The sequence below is a fragment of the Lissotriton helveticus genome, chromosome 4_1 (assembly GCF_964261635.1).
Source record: "Lissotriton helveticus chromosome 4_1, aLisHel1.1, whole genome shotgun sequence".
Classification (NCBI taxonomy): domain Eukaryota; kingdom Metazoa; phylum Chordata; class Amphibia; order Caudata; family Salamandridae; genus Lissotriton; species Lissotriton helveticus.
Genome location: NC_136063.1, coordinates 1,565,825,760 through 1,565,848,209, shown reverse-complemented (window position 1 = coordinate 1,565,848,209; position 22,450 = coordinate 1,565,825,760). Strand labels below are relative to the sequence as shown.

The following is a 22,450-nucleotide window of genomic DNA, read 5'->3' as shown; positions in this document are numbered from 1 at the left end:
TTAGGAGTTGGAAATGGATTACTCGGGGTGTGCCTTGGCACCAACAATTTTAGTGTCTTTTTGAGTGTTTTCACAACCTGCCTTAATAAGATGTGAACCTTTCATCCTAAAATGTATTCTGTAAATCCCAGCCTCCATATGTAGGTAATGATACAGCTTTATTTGACCTGATCCCTTGCCGGCTTGCAAGTACAACTTGGGGAATTATATATGGGTATGCAGTAAATAATAATTTTACTGTTAATATTTCCACAACACAAACCATACTTTTTGGAAAGTGTGGTCAATTAAAAATAAGTGGATTCTTAGCGAATTTGAGAGAGTCAAATCCTTGAAGTACTTTGGCTACCATATGAGCGAGATCAGGTTTTGGTAAAAGCAATTAAGGAGCATTTTTTTTCGTGGCTTAGCAAAGGTGAAAGCCTGGAAGAACTTTGATGTGATGTTTGGGACAGTCTGTGCTCCCAAAATCGAACTTTGGTTCTGTTGTGTGGGGAGGAAGAGGCTGGCTGATCATTAAAAACCTAGAAATGTTTTATTTCTATACCCCAGGTAGGACTCCTATGTTGAGGAACATTTTCATATGACTCCCAATCAGCACACTAAAAAATTCACACACACCCTGGTCACAACCAAGCAGGACTACAGGGACACCCTATATACCAGGATCAACGAAAAACTCATCATAAGGCTACAGACTATTTCAGAACTCGGCGACCAGAATCACTCTCAACCTCCGAAGCCACACTCGCATCACACCACACCTGAAGGAGCTCCACTGGATCCCCATTCACAAACAATCACAATTCAAACTCCTCATCTACACTTTCAAGGCACTACTTAACACTGAGTATACCTCAACAATTGAATCCCAATTCCCATTCTTGTGTTAATTCATGGTCTGCTTGTTGGGGCCTTCGCTCCCAGGGGGTACTGGACCTTACCCCTTTTTCTGGTACCCAGTCGAATAAGGGCACCTTTTACATTGTCTGATTAAATTTAGAATATATAGTGGTTTCTTGAAACAGCAAGTGTAGGTTACATCTCTACCATTGTGTTGCACTAACGGGCATTGTTCTCAGAAACTGGGTAGACAATAACCGTTGTAATGAATGTTCAGGCCTTTAGAATGTCGTTGGTGTCCCTCCTAGAGACTAAGCTCAAAGGACCGCATATTCAAGAGAATTTTTCTTAGCCGTACATCAATGTTCAATAAGTGTCATTGTTTTTCCTGCATTAATCGCTGTTCTCTTGTTTTCTAGGCTGTTGTGCAGAAAAATCTCTCTAATTTGACTATCACAAGCAAAGACGGGTATGTTGTACCTACTGAACAAAATCTGAGTTTCGAAATAAAGCTGTACACAACAATGCAGCAACTTCTGCTGTTCAACATCTCTTTTGAAACTGGTGAAATGCACACGCACCGACTAAGTGATGAGTCTACTTTTGGCTCTTTTGATCATCTTCGTCTGTCGGAGGATTATGGACTGCAGAGATGTCAGATGCACTTTCACATCTCCCATTACTACAGGAGTGCAGGCAATCATTCTGTTACTGTTAGTGTTGCTGCTGAATCTAATGTGGTGACTGCATCTCTTTGGCAGCAAGTACAGGTATATGAACCGATAACTGCGATTTTTCCAGTGCCCGATTGGAAAAAGTTTGTTCAAGCTGGAGCTAATGTCATTTTTGTGGTCAACACCACGGGCAGCCATTTTGGATCCAAGTGCCATTGGAACATTACAAAGAACGATGAGACCATCTTGACTTTGGTTGGGTCAGAATGGAGCCTCAAGTTTTGTTTCACAAGTCCAGGATTTTACTTCATCTCAGTGGAGTGCTTCAATGTTATTAGTGCAAGCGGATTCCATGACAATGTTGAGGTTCAGGAGGTTATATCGTCCCTTAGTATTTCAGGGGCAAGTCCTAAGTATGTTCAGCATGGCCATTCCATAACTCTTACGGCAGTAGTCAGGCAAGGATCTCGCATCACATTGGAGTGGACCTTTACTCCAGACGAAGCTCCCATTGTGAGCACCCTCTTCACAACTAGCTACGTGTACACTCAGCCCGGATTGTTCCTCGTTACAGTGGTAGCTCAAAATAATGTCAGTAGTGCACAGGCTAGTCTTGAGGTCATAGTTCAAGACCCGGTTGGGGAGTTGCTTCTCAGCTTACCTGACATTGTTACTGTTACCCACCCAACTGGAATAAGCATAATGACTACTTCAGGAACCAACATTTCTTTGGAAGTGTTTCTCAATCTCACCCTCATATTTTACACCGCCAGTTGTTTGCCAAATTCTTCAGTGGAGTTTCAGCACATTTTTAATACAGCTGGCCAAGTGGAAGTGGTAGCTCGAGCTTGGAACCAGGTGTCCTCTTACACAGTGCAGGCAAATGTATCCGTAGTGGAAGAACTTTACGTGGTTGATATTGAAGTAGTGAATCCACCTGTTGTTGGAGAGGATGTTATTTTAGCTGCAACTTTGAAAGGTGAGTTCTTTTTTTTTTTTTTTAAATCAAATATAATCTTTTTTTTAAGTCTAGAAACATAGCTGTTTTGTCTGTGTCATGTGCAATGGAAATGTATATTTTTTTTTTGCAAACAGCGATGTTAATCAATATCCTCTTTTAACTCTTCGGTTTCCATGCATTCTGAAACTTACTTACTTGGAACATATCTAGCTTGACTCCTGTCTGTTTGTGGAAAAGTAAATTTTGCCATGTTCTGTGTCCCTACATGTAATCCATCATATGTTATGTGTGCATGATTAATATGTATATGTACTCCCCATGTTCGATTAAAGACGCAATTACAGTTGTGTCCACCTCTAGTATGTCAGTTTTCAGTCCTCGTGAATAACACGAGTATCAGGCCTATGTAAAGCTACGTTGCCACGTTTCCCAGTGTGCACGTTATTTCATTGTAAAGTCCCCGTTTCCAGGCCTCAAAAGGGCCTGGACATCAGATTCAGCTCCTGTCTCCTGAAGCCTCGCTGAGGAGGGATACAGCCCCCACCTGTATCCTCGACCCTTCACTTACTTCCTGCCTCGCAGTGCCCGGTGCAGCTTGGCTCTGCCTCTAAGTCTGCCAAGACTATGTTATGATTCCAGTTATCAGTTCAGCCCTCCTTCCCTGCATTCCTAAGCTACTGGATCGCGTCAATAGTTTCCGTCATTGTCTAGCCTTTAGGGCTCCATGTTAAGAGAAATACTGTATTTAATGGTCATTTAATATTCTTCATCACGCACTACATGAAGAATAATGCATGCTTCAGTCTTAGAGTCTGTTAGCCTTTCCCCTCCTGACTTCTAGTTATATCAACATGTTCCCTAAACATCAGATACTAGATAGGGTTTAGGTACATGTCGCTCCGACCCTCCAGACTTTAGTCTCTGCTCCTAGCACAGAGTTCATAGCCCCCAGCTTCTCCTAGTGATACGTCATTGCCAGTTTGCGCGCACCATTAGGTTAGAGGTCCCGGCTCCTTAGGTAGCCCCCTCCATGGTTTCCGCCCATTCATGACATATTCTGTTACGTTTGCATCACATGTCTATGTATACGCCCTGTTACACCTTCTTCTCACCCTTATCTTTCGCGACTGCTACGCGTCACACCTACTGCTCCACCCACTGTTACGCCCATTGCAATGTAATGCTATGTGTTTGCGTTATGTATATATGCTCATGTATTGTTATTAAAAGTTAGAGCTAGCCATTCCAGATCCTGTCCCCGGCAGCTGCCGGGCCATGCTAGTCCTTGCCATTCTGTTCCTATGCAGGTTATCCTGTCCCTGTCCTTTATGCTGTAATAAACCTGCAAAACTCCCACTACCTCGAATCTTGACTCTTATTTTATTGAGCTATCTGTTATTCATTCATTCATTCAAAAATAGATCCGGTATTATTTATTTATATACCACATAATGGCGCCCGAATAGGGACTTGCCCTTTCCCCACGCGTCGGTGAAGCCACGCCGACCCCCTGACCCTCTGCAGTCGTGAAAATTCAATCCGATGTATCGTTTTTCTAAGTTTCATATTATTTCTCAGCATTATGATTTCCTGCACCAGTTATGCATTTTATCTGTGCTTTCCAGTTTCTCATGTATATAAGTCTTCTAATGTTACAGTAGAGCACACGTTTAGTGATCTGCCCCCTCATGAATTTTCCTACCGCCTCGCTATGAGAAATAATACTTTTATCCGCATGTTACATTATTCACACCAGACCAGCAATGCCACTAATTGTTGGGTGTGTGGTCGACTCCCCCCTTTCCAGACACCGAAGGGAGTTCTGCCACTCTTTCCGTATCCTTTTTCACATAATGGTTCGTGTGGGGCATGGTCCACGTTAACGTCATCCTCAACAGATATGTCTTTTCTTAACAGTACATGTTTTCCAGACAAGCAGGGGCTCCCCCACAGAACAGGTTTAGATCTAGAAAATGAAGTGTATAATTTAGGTAATTATTCTTCGAATTTTATGGTCCTGAATGTTCAGTCTGATACTACTCCAGACTTACCTGCTATTTCAGTATTACCAGTCAAAGGCGAATTATGTGTCCGTAGTTATGGTTCCGTACATGTAGGACATAGTGATTGTACTACTATTGTCAAGTATAGTGACAGTGGGAAATCTATTTTTAAAGCTTCACGTCATTCTTATTTTGTTTGTGGTCAAACTGCATATGTTCGTCTGCCCCTCGATTGGGAGGGAACCTGTTACATTGCCTTCCTACTGCCACCTGTTTTTCTAGCCCCACCTGACTACCATAGGAATTCCTACCTAGTACATACTAGACACAAGAGAAATCTCCCGATTGTCGACTATACTGAAACTGCTGCAGAGCAATTCATTGATATTGATAAAGGTGTTTTCCCTTATTTAGGTACAGTTGTAAATAGTAAGCTAATCCGTAGGTTAACAAGAACCCTTGAAGCTGTAGTAGATGAGACTGCCTCCGCTCTAGGTAACTTAACCGAAGAGCAATCCTTTATGAGAATTGTTGTGCTCCAGAATCGTCTCGTCCTTGACGTCATACTGGCCGATAGGGGCGGGGCCTGTAGACTCATCGGATCCAGTTGCTGCATTTTCATTCCAAATAACGCGCCGTCTGTTTATTCAGCTATAACCAGACTTCATAAAATTGCCCATCTGTTACACCAAGATCCAGGCACCTGGACATGGTCCGGTTGGTTCTGGAATATAATTTCCGCCTGGGGATGGAAAGTCTTGTCCTTTCTAGGTATTGCAGTAGCGATCATATTCAGCTGCTGCCTCTGTATACAATGTGGCCCTGCGATTTGCGGCATTTGTGCTACCTCTTGTATTCCTAGTCCCAAGTCCCGTTCTAAATCTCGTTCCAGGACTATTCGAGATGAGCAAATGATACTGTATGAAACGATAGATGGTATCATGAATATTGATGTTTCCTGATGGAAACGTAGTGACAAGGAGGGAATGTGGAAAAGTAAATTTTGCCATGTTCTGTGTCCCTACATGTAATCCATCATATGTTATGTGTGCATGATTAATATGTATATGTACTCCCCATGTTCGATTAAAGACGCAATTACAGTTGTGTCCACCTCTAGTATGTCAGTTTTCAGTCCTCGTGAATAACACGAGTATCAGGCCTATGTAAAGCTACGTTGCCACGTTTCCCAGTGTGCACGTTATTTCATTGTAAAGTCCCCGTTTCCAGGCCTCAAAAGGGCCTGGACATCAGATTCAGCTCCTGTCTCCTGAAGCCTCGCTGAGGAGGGATACAGCCCCCACCTGTATCCTCGACCCTTCACTTACTTCCTGCCTCGCAGTGCCCGGTGCAGCTTGGCTCTGCCTCTAAGTCTGCCAAGACTATGTTATGATTCCAGTTATCAGTTCAGCCCTCCTTCCCTGCATTCCTAAGCTACTGGATCGCGTCAATAGTTTCCGTCATTGTCTAGCCTTTAGGGCTCCATGTTAAGAGAAATACTGTATTTAATGGTCATTTAATATTCTTCATCACGCACTACATGAAGAATAATGCATGCTTCAGTCTTAGAGTCTGTTAGCCTTTCCCCTCCTGACTTCTAGTTATATCAACATGTTCCCTAAACATCAGATACTAGATAGGGTTTAGGTACATGTCGCTCCGACCCTCCAGACTTTAGTCTCTGCTCCTAGCACAGAGTTCATAGCCCCCAGCTTCTCCTAGTGATACGTCATTGCCAGTTTGCGCGCACCATTAGGTTAGAGGTCCCGGCTCCTTAGGTAGCCCCCTCCATGGTTTCCGCCCATTCATGACATATTCTGTTACGTTTGCATCACATGTCTATGTATACGCCCTGTTACACCTTCTTCTCACCCTTATCTTTCGCGACTGCTACGCGTCACACCTACTGCTCCACCCACTGTTACGCCCATTGCAATGTAATGCTATGTGTTTGCGTTATGTATATATGCTCATGTATTGTTATTAAAAGTTAGAGCTAGCCATTCCAGATCCTGTCCCCGGCAGCTGCCGGGCCATGCTAGTCCTTGCCATTCTGTTCCTATGCAGGTTATCCTGTCCCTGTCCTTTATGCTGTAATAAACCTGCAAAACTCCCACTACCTCGAATCTTGACTCTTATTTTATTGAGCTATCTGTTATTCATTCATTCATTCAAAAATAGATCCGGTATTATTTATTTATATACCACATGTTCTTCATTGGCCATCACGAAAAACACCCGGTATACTGGTATGTTATTTATTTTATGCCATGCGAGACATTTACTTGGGCTTCGCCCAGGAAATGCTTCTCTTTGTCCCTTCGCCATAGACTGCCCCTTCCTCCCTCCTAACTCTTCTTTTTTCCCTAGACTTCCTCTGACTGGAGCAGTGGAGTTACGGTCCCACCTCCTATGCCTTTAGTAAAACAGGAGCATGCTTTCTCTCTCATTCAATTTTCGCTAAACTAGTTAGTCTATCTGGTGAAGGGGGTCACCTGACATTCTTTACTGCTACCGTGCAGTTAAAGATGGTAAGAGATACAAAGGAAACCAGTGGTAACCACATTACTAGAGAATATTGTCTATCTTTTGTCACCGTCCTCTAAATGCTTTGGTATTATTGGGTTGCGGTAATAGGGTTACCGGTGTTCTGCATTACAGATGTAACCTATGGCTACCACTTAATTAGGTCTCAGGAGAGGTATTTCCGAATGTGCCATAATAATACAATAACCCTGATCTCTGGAATATTTTGTCATTCCTGTCTGATGAAACTGATATATTGTCCACTATATATTTGCAATATGTATTGTTCACTATCGTGATTTTACAAGTTGCATCGTTTCTGTCCTAATGGGCATGGGTGGTCGGTTGATGACACTTCCTGTATATGTCATAAGCCATGGGACCTCATTTTTTATGGTAAAATTGGGGACCCTGGACTTTATTGAGATGGGGAGATTTTTTTGTTTTAAGCTGTGGGAAAAATAATGTCACGAAATGAAAACTTCACACATTTAAACTAAGTGGAGAGAATTAATCATACTAATATCAATGTCTCATGTAAACAGCAATTTTATCCCGAGTGCTTTACAAGGCACATTTTTGTATTTAAGTATGATTTCCCAATCAGACTTGATACTCATTAACACCTTAACAATGATGAATTGCTGAGTTGGCCATTCTGGGGTTGTAAACTACAATCTTATAACCAAGCACGGATCCAGATCTAAGCCTGCGGAGCTTTCTTAATACATTTAGTTAGTTTCTCAACACTAAGATCTGAAAATAAGACACACGCATAAACACCGACATGTGCTAAGTAAAGGTACAGTTTTAGACTGATATGTTTTTTTTCTAAATTATATATTTTATTAAGTTAAATCATATTTGCATCATAAAGCAGTAATTTTTTAACAGTCGAGAGGCCCAAATATTTTTTACCTTTTAAGACCTGGTACCTTTTTATTTCTGGCTAACTTCAAACTGTCTCCTAGCAAAATACACAACTATTTCACTGTCACGCTGTAGTGAGGGACCGTCGTGTCATATAAAAATTAAATATCAACACCCCCTGATAATGTGTAAACCGTATACACTCAATACTGGCTTTTAATGACCAGTTTTAAATCCTCTGGAACTGTGATGATAAAAGAGGGATGGCATTTATTCTGAGATGTTACGTCATGTTACAAACCTTTCTATAGCAGGCGTGTGATGTTTCTGTGGTCTCATAGCTGTGTGTGTACGAATAATTTTGTGCTTTCCTCAAAGTAATATTGTATGGATTTAACTTAAATTGGGGCAGGTGACTGTGGACAATTTCCCCACCCAACGATCTGAACTTGATATCCTAACCTGCATCCACACTGCTCCATTTCCATGTAAATGAAATCGCCATTGTGAAGTTATAGTTAGGTCAGAGTTTCCAGGGGAAATGCGTTTTATTTGCTAATAGCTTTGTTGCTGTTTCATAAATCTACATGATGCTTTTGGCCAACATGGAAAAAAACAAGTAAATAACATTTTGAATTGTGGTAACTGCAGTACTTCCATGGGACCCAGTGTTGCCCTCCCAAGAGGTACTGTGGTACTCTGGCAGCTGCTGAAGCTCCACCCCCATGGTGCTGCAGTACCCTGTAGGCTTCCCTGTGAACACTTGCACTATACCGTGGTACCATAGGTTGGAAGCTAAGCTTTAGGAGAAGGTTCTGCAGGAGTACTACAGTACACGAAAAAAAATTGTGCCATGCGCAGTAGGAGGTTTGGGTGCAAGGCATGGCCGAATGCTCATGAACTGGTTGATCAAAGGTCACACAGCCAGTGGGCAGACTATTGACGTTGGTGCTCATGACTTGGCCTGCGAGGCCCTGTGCTTTACCCCTAATATGTGTTGTGAAGATCAAGGTGGGCTGAAGGGTGCGTACAGTGGTGGGGTTGGAATACCGCAGTGGGGTTGAGTGAATGATAAAAAACTGAAATCCACTGAAATAACCCAAAGGAAAAAGTGACATTTTAGATAGGTGTTGCAATAAGATAAACTGACTTTTAAAAAACAAATGAAACTCAACATTTATAGTTTACTGAGTTAACTATAAATTGTGACCCCCACCATTCACTGCTTATAGCCTCACATACCACAACACTCATAACATGTTGAATGACGACCTAAATGACGTTATCCAGTCATTGTGATAGCGTCCTATTGGGGTTGTGGACTTGAAGTAATTAAACACACTACACCTGTTGCCAATTTTCTATTTACTTTAATGGGATCACAATCTTAAAGAGTACACTTGACCACAATTTGAAGTAGGGGTGGGCAGAATGCTTCATTTCACCTGCAAAATTGGCAGAATTTGGCGACTCCGTGTACCTCTTGTAACACGGAGTTCAAGGCAAAATCCGCTAATCAGCAGAATTGTTTCCCACTAGGCTCCAGAAAAGTGAGCGAGATTTGGCATCCACCAGAGTAATTTTTTTACGTGGGTGGTCACGATCAGAGGGCTGCTTCTCTAGTAGATTTGATACAGCTCAAGTAGATTTTCTATGTTGAGTGGCAGTGAAATAGGATGCATGTACACTCTTCTTTTTTTTTTTTCCTCATTTGCCATCCCTTGCTCCGAAAAGGAGAAATATATGCACCGACCACCGTGTGTGTCCTTTAGGAACCGGAGTGGAACCTTCTCCTAACCAAGTTTAGGACAAATATACCAGATTGGCGGAAGATCTTTTACAAGGAATTTTTGATTGCTCCATCTTAGGCACCTATTTGCCTGCTGGACATGGGTGGTTATCGAATTGTTGCGCCCTGCCACCGCCATGTCCATGGAGTATATGGGCATAATCATCGGACCCGGGGAAAAAAAACCAAAAAAAAAACCCGGGCTGTTCGAATGATCGATGTTATCACCATTGCACCAACAGATTCCAGAATGTAAGATTACGTTTACTGCAGGTTCTGGCCATGTCCACTTTTGATGTATCGTATAGTGACATTAACCAGCCAGCATGGGACGGAGCCTTGGAGTCAACCCAGTATTTACAGATCTGCCTTCTCGCAAGCAGGATTGCATAGAATAGAAAGTTCTTTGCTGGTCCAGATACCGTATCGTCTAGCCCAAAGATTATTAGTGGCAGGGTGATGGCTATTGATATTTTCAGGATTGACTCCAAGGTTACCTTAACTTTATCCCAGAAGTCCGTTAGATGCGGGCACTCCATGAACATGTGTCTATCAGATGCTGCGGGTAGAAGGCATTTATTACAACACTTTCCTGACAGGAATTTGGAGAGCCTTAGTGGCGAGAAATAAGCACGATGTACTGTGAACAGATGGTTTCGCCTCAGCCACGCTGGTTTTACCGTTTTATAGAGAAGGGAAAAGGATCTGGTCCAAAGATCGCCTTGTACACTCATGTCTTGGCCCCATAGCTCCTCAGGAAGAGAAAAATCCCCATCCACCTCCTCTAATAGTGTCCAGTACCATAGTGCCACCTCCTTTCTACCCCCTTGTTTCTCTACCAGTTCTTTTTCTAAGAGGCAGTACTTTCCGATTAGAACCTTTTTTCTGGATAGCTCCCGGGCCCAGCTAACAAGTTGCAGATATTTAAATCTTGTTAATCCGGGGCCAACCTTTTCATATAAGTTTTCCCACTCCACCAACTTTCCTCCTGCAAAAAGGTCACCCCATCTATAAATCTCGGTTTCCTTTATAGGGATTGCTAGACTATCATTCAGGCATGGGGGAAGCCCCGGGAAGTCCCAGATCGGGGCGAAGTTTGAAAAATAGGCCAATCCTAGAGTTGTTTTTATTTGCACCCAGTCCTTTACCAGGGATAATAGAGTCTTTAATCTTACCTCTTTAAAAAATCTCTGGTCACCAAACTTAAACATGAACCCGTCTAGTGGCAAGTTAGCCCCGACCAGCATGGCTTTAAACATTTTACCGTTTGAGGAGTCTGATGGAGCTTTTAATAACATCCTTGAGTGGGTCAGTTGGAAGGCCCAAGCGTAGTATTGAAGATCTGGCAATGCCAACCCTCCCTTTTCCCTCCTCCTCCTTAGTTTCTTCCATGCCAGTCTGGTTGTTTTGTATCTCCAAATGAAGGAGTTGATTTCTTGCTGGCATTTTTTAAGCTGCTTTTTATCAAAGGTTAAGGGGATGGAGTTAAAAATAAACGTATATTTGGGGAGGATGGACATTTTTATCAGACTTATCTGTCATGCTTTGGGATTCCCCTACGCTGTCCCTTTAAGAAACCCGGTATTTAAAGATCCAGGAAACAGGGAACGACGCTTCACGTTCTTGCGTCAAGCTTCCCTTGTTTCCGGTTCCGTCCCATTCCTGTTTCCTGACTTCTTCGTTCCTGGTTGTACTTTGCTGTTCTCCGCTGGATTGGCGTTTGTGTCCCCCGCAACATCTATTGTGGGCCACGCTTACGCTTTCACTTAGCAGCGCTTCGCTGCCTCAGGCGTACCGTGTTTGCGCCTAGTCTCTCCCCCCCTTCTCCTTGTGCCTCGCCCGGCGGCCGGGCTTTGCTCCGCCATCCGGCCGGGCACAGCTCCGTTCATTGCTGTTGGGAGAACTTGTTCACGGCTTCTATGTGAACACATTTGTTTTCCGCTGATCATTTGGTTCCACCCGGCGGCCGGGCTTTGCTCCGCCATCCGGTGGGACTTTTCTACCCTTTTGCTTCCCAGTCTTTATTTCACCACACTCGGCGGCCGGGTTTGTGCTCCGCTGTCCGGTGTGGTGTACTCCCCATTACTTAATTTCGTAGTTAGTTAGTTTAGGCTTCTCCCTACCTTCTCCTGTCCCCGTTCTGTCCCCACCTTACCTCCACGATCCCTGTTTCCAGTATATTCCACATTACCTTCATTCATGCTGGAAACCTCGTCCTTGGTATTTTGTGGCACTCTTGCGTGGATCAGGGTGGGTGCATCTATTCCTCACTACAGGGAATCACGGTAAGAGCGCTCATGCGCTACCCATCTTTTTGCATTTTTTATTGATACATGTGGATGGACTATATAGATTTCATTTGGTTCTCTTAGATGGTGGTAACTCAGAAAAACATCTGCAGAAGAAGTGGGTGGAATGTTCTTTGTGTACCAGACAGTATTGAAGGTGTCTTCAAAGGCTGTTCCAAGATAGTGGAAGTAAGAAGGAGATTAGATCGCTATCAAATCATACAACATCTAGCCTATAGTACTCATTTCACTAATTGTGTTATCCTTATCATAGCTCCAGACGCTGTACCTTATTTCCACCTTCATCTACTAAATCAGCGACATATTAAGAAACCTGGGGTACGTTATATGTTGGTGTACATGTATAATTATTAGTCTGTTTATTGGAGTAGAACTAGAGTGTTTTGTTTCCTCTTGTCATTACAGCCTACCTGTTTCCCTGTTACCTTCATTGAAGTACCCCATATTCACTACTGGAGATTGCCATCAACCATCATTGTCTTCCCCCTTCTTTCCTTGTTTTGTTTCCCTGTTTTCCCCTGGCGTGTCTCTCGTACTCTAGTGCTTGATAGAGTCGGAAGACCGCAGGGGAAGGCTGCGGACTACTCTTCGGATTCCTGACGCTCCTGTGGAACCAGCCTGCAATCCTTACATTATCCTCCCTAAAAGCGTTAGAGGGAGAAAGGACCAAGATTTTAGTAGTGTCCTACATTCTCGAGAGACCCGGTCTAAATTAGTCTGAGCTAGTTTACTGATATCCTGGGTGATCTTAATACCCAGGTATCGCATGGAAGAAGACACTGCAAGATTTACATTGTCTAGATTCCATGTCATGATCTCCGTCTTTCCCTCATTAATTTCATATCCGGAGATCCGCCCGAATTCCTTTGCCCTTTTTACAACAATGGGGAATGCTTCTACTGGGTTGGTTGTGTAGACAAGGATGTCGTCAGCATAAAGTCCTACCCGCTTCCCCCACCCCCCAAATTCAAATGATAGAATGTTAGACTCTTCTCTAAGAACTTGTACAAAGGGTTCTATGTAAATATTGAAAAGGAGCGGGGAGAGCGGGCAGCCCTGCCTAGTGCCTCTCTTAATTTCAAAAGGCTCAGTGCAAGCGCCGTTGATCTTGAGCCTGGCTTTGGGGTCCCTATACAGGAGGCTGATGACTCGAGAAAACCTTTCCCCAAACCTAAACTTTCTCATGACAGCTGTCAAGTAAGACCAGTTAACACGGTCGAAAGCTTTGGTGGCATCTAAGGTCAGGACACCCAGAGGAAGAGAGAAGGTTGAGGCGATGTCGATTGTGCCGATCAGATCATAAGTAAGATGTGCCAGCTGACGCCCTTGTATGAATCCCTTCTGGTCGTCGTGTACTATCGACCCGATCTCGCCCCCCAGCCGCTTTGACAAAATAGCAGCAAAGATTTTATAGTCGTCATTGAGGAGCGAGATCGGCCGATAAGACCCACAATCAGTCGGATCCTTTCCTGGTTTGTGTATCAGGACGATGGTTGCCTCCTGCCACGACTCAGGTGGGACTGCGCCTTTCATGAAGATGTCATTAAAGAGGTTTCTTAAGGTTGGGATAATAGCGGGACCGAGAACACGATATAACTCCCCTGGTAGACCGTCTGGTCCCGCCGCCTTCCCTCGTTTTAGTCGATTGATGGCATTACGAACTTCTAGCTCAGAGATTTCTTGGTCCAGGCTGTCCCTTTGTTCTAGTGAAAAGGAAGGTAATTCAATCTTGTCTAACCAATCCTCCCGAGCCAATACATCCTCCGGGATCTCCTCTTTGTAGATATCCCTAAAAAATTCATGGAAGGCACTTCCGATTCCTGAGTTTGAAGTTCTAGCAGTCGCTTCCCCCCCCACCTTTATTTCCCTGATATATTTTTTGGCTTGGTCTGATTTAATTTTCCAGGCCAACACCTTGCCCGCCGCCTCTCCGTATTCAAAATGTTGAAGCTTGCTAGCTTCCCACCTCTTAGTCACTCTGCTTTGAAGTACGTTTTCTAGGTCTTTCTTTAGCTCCTCCCACCTCTTTTGATCCGTAGGGGATGGAGCGGTGGAACCACTTTTGTGGTCTATAATTGCTAATTCTTGCTCGATGTTTGCGATTGCTTCTCTATATTTCTTTGCTCTATAGGAGACTTGGTAAGTTATACATCCCCTTAAATAGGCCTTTAGGGTATCCCATACCATAGCAATCTTCGCAGAATTTAAATTAAGTTCCAAGAACGAAGTGGCCTCCACAATGAGAAAGCTAGACTCTTCCTCCTCTAGTAAAATTGACCGGTCAAACGACCAAGTAGTGTGTCTTGACTGCTGGGAGAGGTTTAGAGTAAAGCAAATAGCAGAGTGGTCTGATAGGTGCGACGGCAAGTAAACCAGGTCCTTGACAGCGTCTTTGAGGATGTAGCTGAAGAGGGCGTAATCTATTCTAGATTTATGATTGTATTTGAGGTTCCGAAAGGAAACCCCCAAGATGTTACCCACTCTCTCCCTCCATACATCCGCAAGTCCCGAAGTTGTCATGATTGCTAACAAGGTTTGCCTGGAGTTGGAATGTGTCACTGCTCTGGAGTTAGGGGACTTATCCAAGGTTGGATTTAGAACCAGGTTGAAATCTCCTACCCATATCACCGGATCCTGGGAGGTGATCAAGTGGCTCTGGATTTTATTCAGGTGTAAAGGATCATCTATATTTGGACCATAATACCCTACCAAAATAAAAGGTCTACCATCTAACCGTATTTTGGCTATAAGCCATCTCCCACTAAGATCTTCCTGAAATTCTATAATCTGAGCTTTTGCCTGTTTTTTAAAAATAATGAGGATCCCACGTGTGTTGGTTTTGTGGTCTGTGCATAGAAATGTGTCTACCCACTTAAGCTTTTTGAGCATTTCATTCACCCCAAGTTTGAGTAAATGGGTCTCCTGGATGACGATGACCTGTGCGGGGGAGTCTCTCAGATATTGTATAATTCTATGCCTCCTGCCCCTCACACGCAGGCCATTGACATTCCAGGTTAAAAATTGTAACCCGATCATGACTTCTTCCTATGCCATCTCACTAGGTCACCTGTAGTGCCTAAAAGGCCCTTCGTTCCAAAAAACTGTGCATTACGTTTGAAGAAGTAGGGTTTCAAACGAGATGGAGAAAGAACAAACATACGAGGACTATTTTTTATTTTTCCCCCTACCCCTCCCCCGGAGAACCCCCCCATACTTTCCCTGGCTAGCTGAATAGCCAGATTTGCGTCTTCTGACAGACCCTCTACCCCTGCCCTGTTTGTCAAAAAATGGTTGTAGAGATCACCGATTGTATAAGCTCATTTAAGGCTGAGAAGGCCAGGCTTACATAAAAAAAAAAAAAAAAAAGCGTGCGCAGAAGGTCCGGCAGTGGATGCCAGGGCTTGCTAGCCCATCTCCCCATCGCCCCCCTTACATTATGGCTTCCTTACCTAAACTTTTATTTGAATTGATTTTCCCTTTTTTTTTTTCCCTTTCATGCCTTAATATGATGTTTCTTATATTTCCATCATTTTTTTCCTTTTTTTTTCCTTTTGTTACTTTTCTCATTTTTTATTCCCTGTTTTTTCTTTTTTTTTCCTCTTTTATCTATATATATGTGTATATATTTTTTTTTATACACTTACAGAGGGTACATCTATTAGTTATACCGGGAGAATCTCCACTATTTGAATTTAGTGTATACAAGGAGACTATGGCATCTGTCTGTACCATGAGACCATTTACCTTAGGAGTAGCGCAGAAAGTAAATACCGCGGAAGTTGTGCTGGGAGACACTAGAATTTATCTAGGATCTAAACGTCCATAGTCCCTGATAGAGGCTAACAATTCATCTGCCTCAAGAGGGGAACGGACGTTATGCATTTTGTTGTTAAACATCACCCTCAAGAATGTGGGGAACCTCATCTGCACCGTTACACCCAGGGCCCTAAACCCCTCCATTCTCTGACCAAGTTCCCACTGTCTATCTAAAGTAGATTTGGACAGGTCCAATCGAACTTCGAAGGAGAAGTCTTGTGCCTTTAGAGATTTCGCTTTTAATGCAAGGTTCAGGATTTTTTCCTTGAGACTGTAAGTTAGAAAGTTCACTAGGATTTTTCTAGGTTTCTCTCTCCCTGGTGTAAGGCAAAAGGGGTCTCAGTGGATCCTTTGTATGTCCTTTTCTAGTTCTTCTGTTGTTTCTTCCAAATTCAAAGCAATCTTCAACGTGGACACAACGTAGGCTTTTATGTCACTTCCCTCTTTTCCTTCCGGGACCTTCAGGAGTCTAAGATTATTTCTCCTAGAATAATTTTCCAGGGACTCGACCCTCTCTTTCATTGCGTCTCCGTCCCTCCTAAGACACTGGATCTTGTTCTCTGCTGACTCAAGGTTAGCTTTTAACTCCCCCACTGTTCCTTCCAGGCTTTCTGTCCTCTCAAAAAGGCCGTCCACTTTTTTTCGAGTGTCTCACAAGCTGCCCTGATGTCGTTTTGATTATTCTTGGATTCAATAAATCCACACTTAATCTCCTCCCTTATTGTTGAAAGGAGTACCTCTAAGCGGTCATCTCCACTGAATTCTCCCAAGGTACGGGCACTCGGTGTTATTGTTGTGTCACTGACCGGATCTAGACCTCCACTACTTCCCATTGGAGTTAACTGAGCCGCCTGGACTGCGGTTCCCACCCCAGCCTCCTCACCGCCCTTAAAGGCTTTCACGTTTTTCGTGCTATTCTCGCCCGACCCAGTAGCCATCTTTACACTTTGGTGGATGTCCAGCACTTGGGGAAGAACCTTAAAAAAGGAGCGGAGCGAGGGCGTAACCCGTACTGGGCTTTTTAGTACCTCTTGGTTCTTCTATTGCCCCTAACCTGAGTGTTGGAACTTGTGCTGCTACTGTTAATAGGTAGGGTTTGTAGGGTTTGCAAGGTGTGTGGGGTATATAGCCCCCCTTCTCTAGTTACAATTTCCTGAGAGACCACTGCAGGTTCCTCCTCTGTGCTTTCATGCGCTCCCCCCTCTCCCCCCACTCCGTAGACATTCGCTGGATATGTACTTGGTGGTTTGCTGGTGGGCACTTTCTTTCCTTCTGCAGATTTTTTTGTGCTAGAGTTAGTAGAAATGCATTTCCCCCCTCTCCCTCCTCTCCCCCTTCTCCTACCTTTAGCTCTTTTGCCAGGGGTTGCTTTAGGGTGGGTTACGTGCTTAATGTCCCTTCCCCCCTTGCCTCCTTGTACCCCCTCCTTACTAACAATAACTGTGGCTCCGTGAAACGCTGTACAGCTGTCGTCTCTGCTTCCTTCAGGCTCCGATTCCAAGTCCAGATCCACTGATAGCTGCTCCGTAAAAAAGGGGTGAATTGCTCCCTTCACTGCCGTTTTTTCTCCCGCTCTGCCCAGGCAGCCTCTTAGGAGACCACGGGCTGCCGCAGTGCGGCCGCGCCGAAGCTCCACGGCTGCTTCGATCCACCGCGGGAGAAAGGGGGGGGCGAAGCCGAGGTTGAGCTCACGCACATCCAGCCGGCGCAGCTCCGCACTCCACAACCTGATTGGATCTGGGATGACGATTTAGTCGGTCGTAAGACAGAAGTGCTGAGAGTCGAGGACCGAGCCACCTATCTGTCCCGCACCATCGAAGCCACAATACCTCCGGGGAAGTCTTCCGCGTCCTCTTCGCTTCTGTTGCTGGTGAAAATCGGCGCCTGGTCGCTCACATAATCGCTGCTTCACGGGCTAGGGAGAGATCTGTCTGACGCGCGAACCGCCCTAACCAGCGGCCGCCATGTTCTCCTTCAGGCTGAAAGGCATCAGTGCATGCATGTACACTCTTGCGCACTGTAAGGTGATGTTGGTGCAGATTTTTCAGCGCTGCTTGTGCTACTGACGCTAAATTGCAGCTCGACATCCATACTTTCCACATGTTGGTGGAGCTCTGCGGAGTCTCACAGAGCTTTTATGTAACACTGCGAGTTAGACCCACCCCTAATTTTTAGTGTGGAGGTTGAGAGGTATGGATTTGCTACTAACAAGGCACCTTCTGCCAGGTCCTATGGACAACCCTCTGTAGTTTGGTAAAACATTCTACATGAATGAGCACAATGACCTGCAACCTTAGAACCAAGTTTAGACCCCCTATTTAAGATAATCCACCTCTTAGTGGAGCAATTCTACATTCTACATTATTCAATAATCTTTAAAACCTCAACCTTCTGAGAAGATCTGAAAATAAATATTCACACCTTGTAAATGTCCTAGCTACATAGATTTTGTCTAGAGCACTGTATTACAACTAGTTAACATGGTCACATGCCCAGATATCCACAAGTGGATCATCTATTGACAACAAAAGCCTTGGCCTTTCCCTCAGACTTTTTGGAAGAGGTTTTGACTTTAGGCCGCAGCCTAATTTGTAACATACTTCTGCAACCCACATAAGGTGTGATCATCCTTCATGTTGTTTAAAATAGAGTAATACTTACATTCCAAACTTTATTGATTCGTAATTAGTGCAGCATATAACTTTCAATATGAACAATCACACTTGCCTTACACCATTTCCATGCTATCCACCAACACATGTACACTCAGTAATTCTAAGCTGTAAATAACTATGGTGTTCTCCATGCTATCATGAGTAATTAAACGTGTCGCTAGTGATGGGAAATGTGAGCTCATAAGCAGCTTATGGTGGGGGTGCAAGTTAGTTAGCATAATAAATTCTATGAATTGTAGTTGTTTTTTAGCTGTTTAAAGTTTTAGCTCATTTCAACACCTAACTAAACATCACTTCAACCTTTTAATTTTTTAATATATATACATATATGCGTGTATATACGAGTGTGTGTATATATATATATATATATATATATATATATATATATATATATATTATGAACACCGGAATCCCCCAGTCCTCGGGATACACCTTAATCGAGAGCACTCAGAGCCAGTATCTCGTGGTTTAGCCAAGTTATTTATTCAAGTTCATTCTCTGCAAATAAAGATAAGCTTACATACGCGTTTCGGCGTTGCCGCCTTCGTCAGTGTAAGCGAGCGTTGGCATTTCAACATTATTTAAACACCAGCACAGTGACCATCTGTCACGTGTTGACCATTGAGCAACATAGAAGAAGGCACATAGTATTCGTCAATAATTACACGGCGGCCATCTTATAATGGTAACAACGAAATGTATAGAACCAAAGTATAAATCAATATCCACAATATATTGAATGCAAGTGTATGATAATGACACTTGGATTATATGAAAGTTATATTCACACTATTTACAGATTAAATCAAAGGATTTTTTCAATACTGGTTCATTCTCTGCAAATGCATTTAAACTTATAATGTGATGTACATTCACATGCACTGGGTCTGATTACGCCTTGAGTGCCTTCTAACCTGATAATTCATAATATTCCATATATGAGTTCTCTCAGGAAAGGTTCACAAATCAAAATTTCATGTGTATAACCTACACTGTTATAACGCCCTGAATGGGCTAAAGATCATTCCAATCATTCATTCACATAATGTATTGACAGTGAGGTGAAAAGGAGCAAGCATTCCTCAATATATATACATAATCCTTAATCCAGGTTCATAAGAAAACAACACAGAGAGTAAGGTGGGATAATTAGATATGTGTCCACATCTCTTCCTCATTATTCATCCCACCCGGGGCCTTGGTCTGAAGCTGGATGATGAATCTCGATTCCAAGGTTCTCAACTTTTTCACCCAATTGCCCCCTCTCTCTGTTCTGACTAACTGATCCAGTATGAAATATGTCAGTAAATTGCTGTTGCTATTGTGTTTTTGCTCGAAGTGGCGTGCTACAGGGTAATTAGGGTCTTTTGTTGTAATCGCCCTCATATGTTCAAGAACCCTCAGTTTAGTAGCTTTTATGGTGCTGCCTATATATTTCTGTCCGCAAGGGCACATCAAGCAATACACTGTGTAGTCAGAGTTACAATTAAGTAATTTCGTGATCTTATTTTTTGTTTTCTTGCCTGGAATTTGGTATTCTTTAAAGGAATTTCCCTTCCTATAGGTGACAAGGGGATAATCAGATACAGATTTCCCGATTACAGGGTCTGATTTCAGAATCCTCCAGTTCTTCCGCAATATATTAAAATTTTCTGGAGATTTGTCTGAATAATCCGTAATTAATCGGATCTTTGAATCTGTGGATTTGACCTTATCACTCAGTAGGTCCTTCCTCCCTACTTGTTCACTTCTCATTTCAGCTCTATCAAGGACCCCTTTCCCATAGCCTCTCTGTGAGAATCTCTCCCTCGACTGTTCCTTTGCTGTGCAGAACTCCTGTTCAGTGGAGCAATTGCGTTTTAAACGCAAGAACTCCCCTAGGGGAATATTGTTGATGACACTGCGTGGATGATAGCTACGTGAGTGTAATATGGAATTCCCCGCAGTGGGTTTCCTGTAGACCGCTGTCTGAATAGAATCATTCTCCACATAGACCCGAAGGTCCAGGTAAAAGACCTCACTCTTGCTGATATTGCTGGTGAATTTCAAATTCAAGCTATTATTGTTCAAATCCGCAATGTATTCCTCAGCTTCCGACTGTGGACCGCGCCACACCAAGAAAAGATCATCGATGTAGCGGGTCCACAGAATGATGCTATTCATCCATTTCTCATTCTCCCCCGCCCAGGCCACGTGCTTCTCCCACCACCCCACGAATAAATTCGCGTAGCTGGGGGCGAAGCACGTGCCCATCGCGGTCCCCTGGAGTTGTAAATACAATTTACCTGCAAACAAAAAAATATTGTTGCGTAAACAGAAGTCCGTAAATTCTAACAGCATGGTATTATGACTTCGAAATTTGATCGGTCTATTGTCCAAAAAACTCCTCATTGCCAGCAGGCCATCCTCATGCTTAATGGAAGTATACAGGCTGGCAATGTCCAATGTTATCAAGACCATGTCCTCTTCCCATTTGACATCCTGTATAATCCTTAAAAAGTATTTCGTATCTTTCAGATACGAACTAAGATCTTTCACAAATGGAGCAATGAAAGTGTCAATATAGCTTGAGGTTTTTTCAAGCAAACTTTCTTTCGCAGACACAATAGGTCTACCAGGAGGCCATATTTTACTCTTGTGAACCTTCGGTAGGTGATAAAATGTTGCAATTTGCGGGAATTCACATTTGAGATTTTCCCAATCTTTCAGGTCCAAGATCCCTTTATCTTTCCATTTTCCAATCATGTGATTAAAGGCCTTAATGCTCTCAGTGTATTTCTCTTTTTTGATCTCAATGTAGTGCTCCTTCTTATTCAATTGGGAGAATGCTTCATCCTCATATTGGCTACGATTCAAAATAACAATGTTCCCACCTTTATCACTAGGTTTAAAAATGATATTGTCATCTTCTCTGAGATTTTGAATAATGGCCCAATCCTCCTTACTTAAATTCCTTCTTTTCCAATTGAATGGCTCAGACTGTAGACCTTTTAGTTCTTCAACAACTATATCTTGGAAAGTATCTATTCCGTCATGTGGTGTTCTTGGATTGATCTTGGATTTGATTGTCATTTCACTCTTACAACCCTGTTGTATTATTCCACATTCTTCCAATGTTTGTGTGGGTTGAGCCTCCCAATCCTGAGAATGACTAGTTCCAATCAAAGTGTGAGCCACAGCCATGGCTTGTAAATCTTTGCCAGTTATTGCTGCTAGTGGATCACTATCACCAACTGCACCTGCTACATATCTGGTGTCAGCCTTGGGGTTCAGGATATGTATTTTCTGTAGCTTCATCTTCCTGATAAACCTAAATAAGTCTATCCGTGTCTGAGTATAATCAAACGTTGGGGTAGGGCAAAAAGATAATCCCAATTGCAATAAATCTTCCTCCTTAGTTGTCAATTTGCGATCTGACAAGTTAATAATGGTGTTAGCTTTTGGCAGCATTGAACTCATTTCCAATTTTTGCCTCGAGTGCTCCTCGTCACCACGGGGGTAGATCTGCCTTATATATATATATATATATTTATATATATATTTATATGTAGTATGTGTGTGTGTGTGTGTCTGTGTATATGTATGTGTATATATTTATCTATTTATTTTACCCCGTGGCGGTTGCCACTGGGTAGATATACTTAGGAATGCTTTTTCATAGACAAGGCTTTTTTAGGTCGAGCCTAAACAGTGCTTGTGCTGTTTGCAATCTGTTATCTTTACTTTGTGAGTTCTGACTCCTCGCACGCTCTAGATTGGCTTGTCTGGTTGTCCTTAAAAAACATAGCCTGCGAATGGCTAACAGTGGGTGCATGTCCCACCTCTTTTGAAAAGTTCACTCCCACGGAGTATTGCTGTGAGCAGCGGCGCGCAGGGCGGCAGCTTGTCTCCGTGTGCCCGCCCGCACAACTCCTCCTTGTCTCCATGAGCCGTCTTTGCTCACCCCCATCACTCTTCCCTGTCTCCTTGAGCCCACCCCCACTT

The 22,450-nt window shown here is 43.3% G+C and overlaps 1 protein-coding gene across 1 annotated transcript in view; it reads left to right on the top strand.

The window, feature by feature from the left end:
* PKD1L1 (polycystin 1 like 1, transient receptor potential channel interacting) overlaps positions 1 to 22,450 on the top strand; it is a 1,793,388-nt gene that overhangs the window by 373,151 nt on the left and 1,397,787 nt on the right. Inside the window, exon 8 of the mRNA XM_078688182.1 lies at positions 1,263 to 2,496. Coding sequence (XP_078544308.1) covers positions 1,263 to 2,496 — 1,234 coding nt within the window. The remainder of the gene's footprint in view (positions 1 to 1,262; positions 2,497 to 22,450) is intronic.